General features: G+C 45.2%; 1 protein-coding gene across 2 annotated transcripts in view; it reads left to right on the forward strand.

Moving 5' to 3' along the window:
• The window catches only part of LDHD (lactate dehydrogenase D), a 40,352-nt gene extending 28,668 nt beyond the window's left edge, over positions 1 to 11,684 (forward strand). For both annotated transcript variants that reach the window (XM_078778679.1, XM_078778680.1), the window contains 6 exons: positions 1,654 to 1,853; positions 3,950 to 4,078; positions 4,264 to 4,391; positions 4,546 to 4,636; positions 4,801 to 4,912; positions 9,484 to 11,684. In XM_078778679.1, coding sequence (XP_078634805.1) covers positions 1,654 to 1,853; positions 3,950 to 4,078; positions 4,264 to 4,391; positions 4,546 to 4,636; positions 4,801 to 4,912; positions 9,484 to 9,649 — 826 coding nt within the window. In that variant the 3' untranslated portion in view covers positions 9,650 to 11,684. The remainder of the gene's footprint in view (positions 1 to 1,653; positions 1,854 to 3,949; positions 4,079 to 4,263; positions 4,392 to 4,545; positions 4,637 to 4,800; positions 4,913 to 9,483) is intronic.
• Positions 11,685 to 12,075: the final 391 nt, after the last annotated feature.

Consider the following 12,075-nt stretch of genomic DNA (forward strand, 5'->3'; position numbering starts at 1 on the left):
GTAATTTGTTTAATTTTTTTCCAAGTTAATATGATGAAAATTGATGATTTTAGAAGTTTGACCATGAGTCGACCTTTGACCTTAAAAATAGTTGCTTTCCAAATTCAGTGAGGCACTGTGCAATTGCTATATAATTTTCAAGTCGATTGGATGAAAATTGACGTGTTTTCAGATGAAAATTGATGATTTTGGAAGTTTGACCATGAGTCGACCTTTTGACCTCAAAAATAGTTGCTTTCCAAATTCAGTGAGGCACTGTGCAATTGCTATATAATTTTCAAGTCGATTGGATGAAAATTGATGTGTTTTCAGATGAAAATTGATGATTTTGGAAGTTTGACCTCGAGTTGACCTTTTGACCTCAAAAATAGTTGCTTTCCAAATTCAGTGAGGCACTGTGCAATTGCTATATAATTTTCAAGTCGATTGGATGAAAATTGATGTGTTTTCAGATGAAAATTGATGATTTTAGAAGTTTGACCATGAGTCGACCTTTGACCTTAAAAATAGTTGCTTTCCAAATTCAGTGAGGCACTGTGCAATTGCTATATAATTTTCAAGTCGATTGGATGAAAATTGATGTGTTTTCAGATGAAAATTGATGATTTTGGAAGTTTGACCTCGAGTTGACCTTTTGACCTCAAAAATAATTGGTTCCCAATTTAGTGACTCAATATACAAATGCTGTTCAGTGTTCAATGTTCAAGTCAATCGGATGAAAAATGGCGATTTTAGAAATTTGAACCAAACACACTTTGACCTCAAAATCAATAGGCTTCTCAATTGGGATGACCTCTACAACTTGGTGAAGTCTCATGACGATCGGTTTAGAATTGTGATCTGTAGGCGAGTGACAAACAAACAAACAGACAGAATAACAAACGCAACCGACCAATATACTAGAAAAATGGTAGATTTTGCAAGTAACAAGAAACCCAATATATCTCTCCTGAACCAAAATCCATGAAATATGAAGCAAAATATCAGGTGTGATTTGAAGCATAATTATTATTGTACCTGTCTATGGATTTAATGATTAAATCGAATTAGTCGTTTCCCATCTGTTCCACATTGTATGGAACTTGCTCAAGCAGTTTCCTCTCAAAATAGAAACAAAATGAACCATTTGATTTAACCGTATCCCCGAAGTGCTCTCACGAGCGCACCTCTCGGGACATCCGTCGTCTCGTCCCTCCCAAAGGTGTGCGGCATCGGCAGTTAAATCACATTTTGGAAACGATTCAACATTCACTTTATCACAAAGTACCTGGTTAGACTCTACCAAATTTTTTTTAAATTTTTTTTGTATACAAGATCGAGGCTCGTGAAAGAGCCAACATTGATCACACAAAAAGTCAAACCGACACATAAAACGCAAAATAAGGGGAGCGGTAGACAAGATGGGGAGAGAGGGGGAAGGACACAAACACAACATTTGAGAGCAGGCACATCGAGAGAAATGTGGGAGGGAGAGGGCTTGGGGGGGAGGTGGGAGAGGTATAAAACATATGAACACTGCAAGGACTTCCAGGAAAGAAGTTGGAATTTCAAAAAAAAGTGTATCTGGGGTGAATTAGCGGGGGTAGAAAAGATCAAGGTTTTGGATGGGGGAAGATAATATTACTGTGATTATAACCAAAACACCTGTTACAGGAAGTCTGCGGCTGGCTATGACCTCACCAGCCTGTTTGTCGGTTCCGAGGGCACGCTGGGATTCATCACGCAAGCTACTCTGCATCTGCACGCGCTCCCCGAGGGGTCCATGGTCGCCGTGTGCCCGTTCCCCTCTGTACGTGCTGCCGTGGATGCAACCGTGGACATCTTGCACAGTGGCGTCCCCATTGCTCGCATTGGTGAGTTGCACCTGAAGCTTATTAACCATCTCAGCTTGAACACAGATGGGCGTCGATGTAGAAATTTGGCGATAAATACTGTCGGTTCAAAGTGTAGACAAATCAAGAAAAAACAGCCAAGCTATCAGACCACAACCAGTTGCTCTCTGTCTGTCTGGCCGTCCCACCTGTGATTTTCCAAACTTTTAGCCCATATCCTTCAACATATTGAACTGCAACTTGGTACATGGCTTTATTCTGATAAGTTAGAGAAACTGCAACATATTTTGTACCTTCACATACCTAAAACAATTTGTCCTACTGTGTATGGCTCACAATTGCTGAGTGCTTGGAACAGGAACACTCATTGGGACCAGTTGGGGACATGTCTTGCAAAGCAATTCTCCTTCTTATAAATTGTATTTTTTTAACAGGAAATAGCCCAACACATTAAAGATGTATTTGAACATTACAATACACATTAAAATGAAGTGGGATACAATCAGGACGAACCTAGCCCCCATTTTAGCTCGACTGGACTTTAGTCTGATGAGCTGTGAGAGCAGTGACCGTAGGTAAGTCAGTCAGTGAGTGAGTCTGTAAACACTTCAGTCATTATCGTTTGAACCAAACAGATGAGTTTGATGAAACTTGACAGGCTTCATATCTGATGCCTAACGAAGGTGTATTGATCGCATCAAAATATGCACTCATTAAGGTGGGAGAGGGGATGGGGGCGCAGTTGACCCCACCAAAATAGGTATTTGCTCTCTTCTCCGAAACTATACACACAATTTCAATGAAACTTGATCACAACCTTAATCGCCCATGATGCACCAAACTTTGTTCACTGAATTAAAAATATCAGGGTCTGAGTGACTGTTGCTCCTGATCCAGGTGAGCTTCAGCACCCGCGGTCCTATTTTGTAACAGAGTCAGGCTCCTGGAAGAGCTCATACACTGAACGGATCAGTACGTAACATGACAAAAAGGAACAGTCGAGAGGGAGAGCGTGACACCAACAGTGGAGTTGAAGGACAAGACAGAGGGAAACTCGGACAAAACAATGGGTGTGGGGAGAAATGAGGGGCTGGAAAGGGGTGGATGACATGGTTTCAGAAGAAAACTCTCAGGAAATAAAAACTGGAAATTTGGGAGGGGGTGGGCTTGGGAGTGGAGGGATGATGAGGGGGGGGAGGGGTTGGGTCAACGAGGGTAGAAAACATCATGGTTTTTGATTGGAGACGATCTGGGATGGTGGTGAACAGCTGTCTTAAAGACCTGGAGGGGGGAATGAAATTGAAGAGGATGTGAAAGTTTGTTCCAAAAGCAGGGGAATAGAGCAACGAATGAATAGAGGTGAGCAGTGATCGAAGTTTAAGGTAGTTTCACCAGAAGGGGGTTGATAGTGGACCATGTGAGCCCTGCAGAAACCTGGTAGGGAGGGAGGGAGGGAGGGCAAAAAAAAGACAGAGCAGAGGGTTCAAGACCAGTAAGGAGGCGGTAGAACACGGAGAGAACATGGACCTGTCTGTGATGGCAAAGCGATAAGTCCATAGACTCAGCTTCATCGCAGGAGACTCCAGCGATTTTGAAGGCCTTGGTTTCCACCGAGTCAAGCTGAGCAAGATGTGAGGCAGGGGATGCAGCCCGGAGGGGAGAGAAGTACTCCATCAAACTGCAGATGAAAGCCTTGTAGGTGGATAGAAGTTTAGGAAATGAAGGCCTTGTACGATAGAAGTTTTTCACAAACTACACTTTTAATCTCAGGGTCTTGAGTTTGAGCCCCTGTCGTGCCGTTGAAATAACATGAGGCTGGTCGACTCAGCCTGTCATCCCTCCGAGGTCGGCAAAATGAGTACCAGCTTACTGGGATGAATGAGCCATTAGAGTATCCTGTGGTGGAGTGGCGACCCGTCATGGATTGTGCCCATTAGCCCCGGAAACCTGTCTCGGCAGCTCCTATGTACCTCGTGGTGTGAAAGGAATGATTTACTATACAGGTCAGAGACAAGTTGATAGATGAAGCTAATAAGGTGTGGATACGGCACTGGCACAGTGGACCAAATGGCCACATGTCCATTTCCTCATATGTTCTTTGTTTACTCGTGATGCAGAGTTCTTGGACGAGGCTATGATGACCGCATGCCAGCAATACAGTGGATTGGACGTGACCAAGTCTCCAACTCTCTTTCTCGAATTCCACGGTTCTCAGGGTTCTCTTCGTGATCAAGTGAAGACCACAGGTAGTAACCAGAGAGTTCACAGAACACGATACCCCATGCAGTGTTACTTCCTTCTTAATAAAATGACGATTTTTGTTTTTTAATCTGAAAGTTTAGTGCTATTGAAGTAGGGCACCCTGATACGCCACCACATTGAACCTTAATTTAAATGTATGTACTGCAAAGCTTTACCTCTGAGGATGCAGAAGACGTCGTGAAAGACCATGGTGGTATGGAATTTAACTGGGCGCAAGAGCAGGAGACCAAAAGCAAGTTATGGAAAGCTAGGCACGATGCCCTCTATGCCGTACGCTCTCTGCGTCCGGGCTGGAAGGTGAGCGGAATCGCAGCAGATTCCAAATGGTCTTTCGTAACTTGAACTCGGGCGAGCAAGTCTGGAAGTTAGAGCCACGAGCACAATCGGGGCTCGAGTTCACCGGACGTGGCACATGTAACACTTTATGCTCTCTTCCCTTGTGCTGTTGCAGTGCTACGTGACGGATGTTTGCGTACCGATTTCTCAACTTCCCGATGTTATCCTTGCTACTCAGGATGATCTAAAAGCTTCTGGTCTTGTCGGTGAGTCGCCCTGCTCCCATTCCAGTAATTGCGCTCTCCATCTTTATCTTGCATGAAACAAAGCAAGTCGCCTTCTTCTATCTGAGATACTTTGTTTTCTTTTTACATTAACCATCACCTGTTCTGTAAATCCCTCCATCTCGTCATGGACCCTTTCCCTTTAGGCCCAATAGTGGGTCATGTGGGAGACGGTAATTTTCACTGTGCGGTTTTATCGGACCCAAGTGAGACTGGATCTGGAGAGACCGTGCACGCCTTTTCCACACGCCTTGCCGAGTGAGTATCCGAACAAGCAAACAGAGAACAGTTAATTATGGAATGGTTTACATACTCTTCCATAGATCATTTGATTTATGACTAGCAAAAGTACCTTGCCAGCAACGCAGAGTCGCTTCGTGACGGGAATATTAAGATAGGGGGAGGGGGGGAGGGGAGATCAGAGGGAAGGGAAGGAGAAGGGGTGAGGGGAGAGGCGAGGGGAGGGTGGAGGAGGGGGAGGAATGAGAAAGAAGGGATGGGGGGAGGAGAGGGGGAAGGGAGGAGGGGGGGGGAAGGGAGGAGGGGAGGGAAGACAGAAGGCAAGGGGAAAGAAAGGAGGAGTAGGGGGAGAAGGGTAATAGGGGAAGGAGAGGACGAGTGAGGGAGGAGAGGAGTGATGGATGAGAAGAGGAGAGTGAGGGTGAAGAGGAGAGTGAGGGTAGAGAGGAGTGAGGGGGGAGAGAGAGGAGTGAGGGAAGAGAGGAGTGAGGGAAGAGAGGAGTGAGGGAAGAGAGGAGTGAGGGAAGAGAGGAGTGAGGGAAGAGAGGAGTGAGGGAAGAGAGGAGTGAGGGAAGAGAGGAGTGAGGGAAGAGAGGAGTGAGGGAAGAGAGGAGTGAGGGAAGAGAGGGGTGAGAGTAGAGAGGAGTAAGGGTTGGAGAGGAGTAAGGGTTGGAGAGGAGTAAGGGTTGGAGAGGAGTAAGGGTTGGAGAGGAGTAAGGGTTGGAGAGGAGTAAGGGTTGGAGAGGAGTAAGGGTTGGAGAGGAGTAAGGGTTGGAGAGGAGTAAGGGATGGAGAGGAGTGAGCGGTCAGGAAAGGAGGGGACTGTGGGGGGGGGGTGGGTGGGAGGAGAGCAAGGTTTCTACCCATTTTGTGAAACTATTAGTGCAGCATATAACGCAAAATGTGCAAACTTCATACACGTCTCTGCCCCTGGGTTTCCCACAGGTACCCCTGCTCGTCCAATAAATAAAATCATCAGATGTCTGTCTGTCTGTCTTTGTTCGCGTTTTTTGCAAAGACTGCTGGGCTGACAACCACCAAATCTGGCACACAGACCAAGTCCCACCCAGAGATTGTCTTCAGGGTATTTTCATGCACCACCTCATTCTTTAAAGACCCCGAAGACCCCCTAATACCTGGCCTACATGTTTGAGAGATTATATTACATGGTTGAGAGAAGACTTTTTACATGCTTGGGAGTTTAGACCCTTTAAGAGTCTAACCTTTACCCCCCCCCCCCCCCCCCCCCCCCCAATGGTTAATATCGAATTTCACTACATTTATGTGGAAGTGACCGGTCGTATAAATGAATGCAGATGGCAGAAAAAGAGGGAAAACTAAAGTAACACAAGAAAGGCGAGGCACCGCCCAGGGTACCGTGGGGGGTGAGGGGGGAGTGGGAGCTGCCTTCGTTCATCGATATATGCTTCTTCTTTTTTTTTTAAGGAAGGAAATAGATAAAATAGACTCGATCCGAGGAGAGCGCAGGGGTGTCCCATGAAGCGGGGTGTTCCATTACCAAGTTACTTGTAGAGCACTCATCAATACTAGGGCTGAAGCATTCCCACAATACTGTTGAGATCCCCGGAGTGTCCCACAATGTCCAAATTAGACACATGAACAATTTTTTAATAGTTGGAAATGCTGCTGCGAGTTAAAATTTTGAAATTTGGTTCAGGTGAAGAGATTCTCAATCTTTGCGAAGATTCAATAAAGGCACAAACACTGGCGTTTATAAGCATTGCGATGTCTGCAGGAATACAGTAATTAATAGGTATGAAGATCAGCTACAATCATGGCCAAAAATATTGGCACCCTTGCACTTTTTTCAAATAATGCACCATTTCTTCCAGAAAATTGTTGAAATTAATAAAATCTTTTGGTATCCACATTTGTATTTATTTGGTTTGCAGTGAAAAAAAAAAAAAAAAAAAAAGCTGAAAAGAATTACGAAATCCTAAAATGACGGACAATATTATTGGCACCTTTTACAAGTTGTTAGAAATAATTAGATTTCAAGCAGGTGATTCTCCTTCACTTTGGAATTGAACTCACCTGTGGCGAGTTGCAGTTGCCTGCAATATAAAAATCACTCATTCAACCAGTTTGAATAGAGAAAAGGAGTCATTTTGTTATTTTGTGTCACTGTGTGTACCGCAATGACCATGGAGAAAAGACAAGCGTTACGCCTAGGTCCCCCGGCGGTGAAGTGATGCGAGTTGACAAAGTGGAAGACGCAAGGCGGCCATCTTGGATTTTGACGTGGCGACCCAATTTTCAATAGCATTCTTCCTTGTGCCTAGATACACCCACACACCAGATTAGAAGTTGGTACTTCGCTTATTTTTCAAGATATTCAGCTCACAAGGTTCAGACATACATGGCATCAGACATACATGGCGGTGGCCATCTTGGATTTTGATGTGGGTTGCACCCACACCAAATTCGAATGCGGTCCTTCGCTTACGCACGCACGCATGGACGGACAGACGGACACACGGACGGAGGAGAAAACCATAGTCCCCCTTTCGCTCCGCGGTGCGACGGGGGACAAAAATCAGAGAATTATCTGAGGAGGTCAGACACAATATTGTAGCCAAGCATGTACAATCTCAAGGCTACAAGTCCATCTCCAGAGATCTTGATGTTCCTGTGTCCACCGGACGCAATGTTATCAGGAAGGTTAAGGCCCATGGCACTGTAGCCTACCTCCCAGGACGTGGTAGCAAGAGAGAACTTGATCGAAGATTGCAGTGAAGGATTGTTCGAATGGTGGAGAAAGCACCTTGATTAACTGCCAAACAGATTCAATCTGGCCTTCAGACACAATGTATGACAGTTTCAACCTGCACCATCCGTCACCAACTCGATGAAAAGGGGTTCTATGGTCGGAGACCCAGGAGGACCCCACTGCTGAGAGACATAAGAAAGCCCACCTGGAGTTTGCCAAAACACACCTGAACAAGCCAAAATCCTTCTGGGAGAATTTCCTGTGGACAGATGAGACCAATTTAGAGCTTTTTTGGCAAAGCACATCATCTCTATGTTTACAAAAAACAAAATGAAGCCTTCAAAGAAAAGAACACCTTCCCTACAGTCAAACATGGAGGAGGTTCAGTTATGTTTTGGGGTTGCTATGCTGCTTCTGGCACTGGGTGCCTTGAATGTGTGCATGGTATCATGAAATCAGGAGATTACCAAGGCGTTTGGAGCACAATGTTCAACCCAGTGGCAGAAAGCTGGGTCTACGTCGAAGGTCATGGGTCTTGCAGCAGGACAATGACCCCAAACACACTTCAAAAAGCACGCAGGAATGGTTAAAGACAAAACGCTGGACTGTTCTGAAGTGGCCAGCAATGAGTCCGTGAGTCCAGACAGTGAAATAAAGAATTGTGGAGACCAAATACGTTTGTCAATTTAAACTTATTTTTCAAGAAAATGTAGTTATTTGAAAAAAGTGCAAGGGTGCCAATATTTTTGGCCACAACTGTATATCACCATTCGTAGATATGAAGCTTTATTGTACAGAAACCGATCTGGTCTGAGGCGAGGCATACTTGAGTTGAGCGGACAAAATGGCGAATTAAGACCCCAAGCAGAGCGTCCTAAATGCAGGCTGACCAAAGGTAAGCCTGTTAGCGTAAATGATCTTCAAAAACACCCCCAAACACCCAGTTTTCTTTCATGCAATCCCTTGTGGATCGATAAGTTTGCATGCAAAGTTTGGGGCCGCTAGGTTTCATAGTTTTGGAGTTATGGAGGACATACACACACATACACACAGCCTTTTATTATTACAGATTATACATATGGTGCTCGATGCGTTTATGGAATACTTTTATTTATTTATTTAAGTACAGTAAACATTTTTTCCCCCCCCCCCCCAATGTACCCGAGGCCTATCAGGAACGGAGGCCTATATTTGTTCACTCACCTCCAGCATCACCTTTTTTTTTTTGTGTTTTTTTTTGTATACTGAATCGAGGCTCGTGAAAGAGCTGACATTTACTTCACAAACAAATCAACCAGACAAACAAAATATATAAAAAGAGGGAGCGGAAGACAAGAGAATGGGAAGCACACAAACACTTGAGAGCACACAACATTTAAGAGCAGGGAGATGTGTGGGAGGGAGAGGGCTTGGGGGGAGGAGGCGTGGGAAGGGGGGTGGGGGGGGGGGGGGAGAAGTATAAAACACAAGGACACCAAGGACTTCCAGGACAGAAGTTAGTAGTATTTTAAAAAGTGGAATTGGGTTGAAATTATCGGGGATAGAAAAGATCAAGGTTTTGGATGGGGGAAGATAAGAGATGGTGGTGAACAGCTGTTTTAAAGACCTGGAGGGTGGAGTGGGATTGAAGAGAGTGAGGGAGTTTGTTCCAGAGGCGGGAGAAAAGAGGAATGAAGGAGTGAAGGTGAGCAGAGAGTCTTGATATAACTCCATGGCAATCCTTATTACATCATTTATTGAAGTACACAAGTATCAAAATCTTTTTCATTACGTAAAACTGTGTGCTCTACGATTGTTTAAACACTTCAGTACAAATAAATGAAGTTCAATTTAAGTACCGGTAACCAAATGTTTGCAGGCGAGCCCTGGCCGTAGGAGGGACATGTACCGGGGAGCATGGCATTGGACTTGGAAAGCGACACCTGTTGTCCAGTGAAGTTGGACTCACAGGCATCTGGGCTATGTCTGCCCTGAAGGCAGCGCTAGATTCCCGGGGACTCATGAACCCAGGAAAGGTCATCTGATCCGAAAGTTCTGGATGAAGTCAAGCTCACATCGGCCCAACTCACGGTGCCACCCTCAAACCAACAAACCTTTGCAGTCTTCTCAAATTCCCCAAACAACAACAACATGCATTTTAAGGCCATTTTCCCTGCCAGAGCAGGGGTTAGCCTTGCGGTCCCCATGACAATCTTCTCCATTTTGCCCTATTTTCTGCATCTCTCCTTGTTAACCCCCTTGCCCGCATTTCTTTTTCTTCTTCCACCATCTTCAGCCAAGTCTTTCTCGGTCTTCCCCGTCCTCTACTCCCTTCTACATTCATTTCCATCACTCTTCTCAACCAGTCACTTTCATCCTTCCTCAACACATGACCAAGCCATCTCAACCTGCTCCTCTTCACAGCATCAATCACAGGCTCTATTCCCATCATCTTTCGCAATTCATCATTTGTCTTCCTCTCTCTCAACGATACTCCGCACATCCACCGAATAATTCGCATTTCCACCTTTTCCAGCCTTCGTTGCTGCTCTACGTTCATTACCCATGTCTCGCTCCCATAAATCATAACACTTCTCACACATGCAGCATACACCTTTCCCTTCAGCTTCAATGACACTCCCCTCCTCATCAGCACGCCACTCAGTTCCCAAAACTTCTTCCATGCACATCTCACTCTAGCAACCGTTGCCAAGTCTGATCCACCTTCTCCATTCAGCATATCTCCGAGGTAGCAAAATGTTTTCACAACTTCCAGCTTCACGCCGTCTCCAAGATCCAACTCAACATTTCCTCCATCTGCAGCTCCCTCTGTGCACACCTTACATTTGAATGTAGCTGCCACACTGGTTAATGACTCTCTCAGACCACTACATTTTTGATGAACCCACTCAGCGCACATTGTACATTGAATTGAGTTCACTCCGACACCCTGCACACAGCACATGGCCACTTCCCAGTTCTTTCCTCCTCACCACATGCTTTACCACTTGCCATCACCTTCGTCTTTCCGATATTCACCTTCAGACCTTTTGTCTCCATACATTCCTTCCACTTGTTCATCTTTTCCTTCAGTCCAACCATACTTTCCGCAATCAACACCAGATCATCTACATACAACAACTCCCACGGTAAACCCTCCTTTACGTTCTGAGCCAGCACCTCCATCACAGCTACAAATAGTAGTGGACTTAGTACCGACCCCTGATGCACTCCCACCTTCACCTCAAGCTCACCACTGTTCCCGTCCTTCGTCCTTACAGCTGTGCGCACTCTTTTGTACATTGCCATCACTACTCTGATCAACCATTCCTCCACTCCTAACTTCCTCAATGCCCATGTCAATACTTCACGTGGAACCCTATCGAATGCTTTCTCCAGATCAACAAACCCAAGAAACAATTTCTTCCTCTTCTCCATGTACTTCTCCTGCAACTGCCTCACAATAAAGAGCGCGTCTGTCGTTCCTCTTCCTGGCATAAATCCAAACTGCATTTCGTCGATCTTCACCTTCTTCCTTATCCTCCTCTCCAACACCTTCATTCCATGCTCCAATAACTTTATCGCTCAGTACGAGCCACACTCCAGACCCAGAGGGTCACCTTTCCCCTTGTATAGAGGGACGAGGGTACTCAGTTCCCAATCCACCGGAATGCGGCCTTCTTTCACCACCAGATTACAGATCTCTGTCATTCTCTTCACACCCCAACTTCCTGCTGTCTTCAACATATCTCCCACAACTCCCGTCGGCCCTCCCGCTTTTCTACTCTTCATTGCTTTTATCGCTTCCTCAACTTCCTTCTCAGTTATCTTCTCTGCCGGTCCTAAAACTGGGTTACTCTCTATGTTGCCATCCCATTCATTCTCTGTATTCAACAGCATTTCCATCTCTTCTTCATCTTCAACATCTTCTCAAATTCCCCGAGATACATTATTCAACCTTTCAAATGAAACACTCAAATCTGAAAGTATTTCATTGGAATTTTTTCCCTTGTATTCCATGCACACTGTACATCAAGTTCGCTTAGCAAACTAATAAAGAACCCGTCCGTAATTCACCCACTTCCAGTATGTCTGTGGTGTATTTTTACCTTCACCACCAAAGGCGGACGAGGTTATGTATTCGCCCGTTTGTCTATGAGCAGGATCCCAAAAAGTGATGGATGGATTGGGATGAAATTTGGTGGACAGGTTGGGTGCGTGACGGATGAAATTATTCGACTTCAGTAAAAATCCGGATCCGGATACGAGAATTTTAAAAGTGATTCTTGACTATTGAGAGATGGGGCTAAAAACAATATAATCGCACGATATCTGGAAAAATAGTTGTGGAGTTGTGACAAAACTTGTGGACGTGTGGGATAGGTGACAAGAACAAGCCGATTAGATTTTGGTTCAGGTCCGAATCCAGATCCGGCCTATTGGTGGGATACAAAACAAACTGTGCAGCCTG

This window comes from Myxine glutinosa, chromosome 5 (assembly GCF_964187855.1).
Source record: "Myxine glutinosa chromosome 5, kmMyxGlut1.1, whole genome shotgun sequence".
In the NCBI taxonomy this organism is placed as follows: domain Eukaryota; kingdom Metazoa; phylum Chordata; class Myxini; order Myxiniformes; family Myxinidae; genus Myxine; species Myxine glutinosa.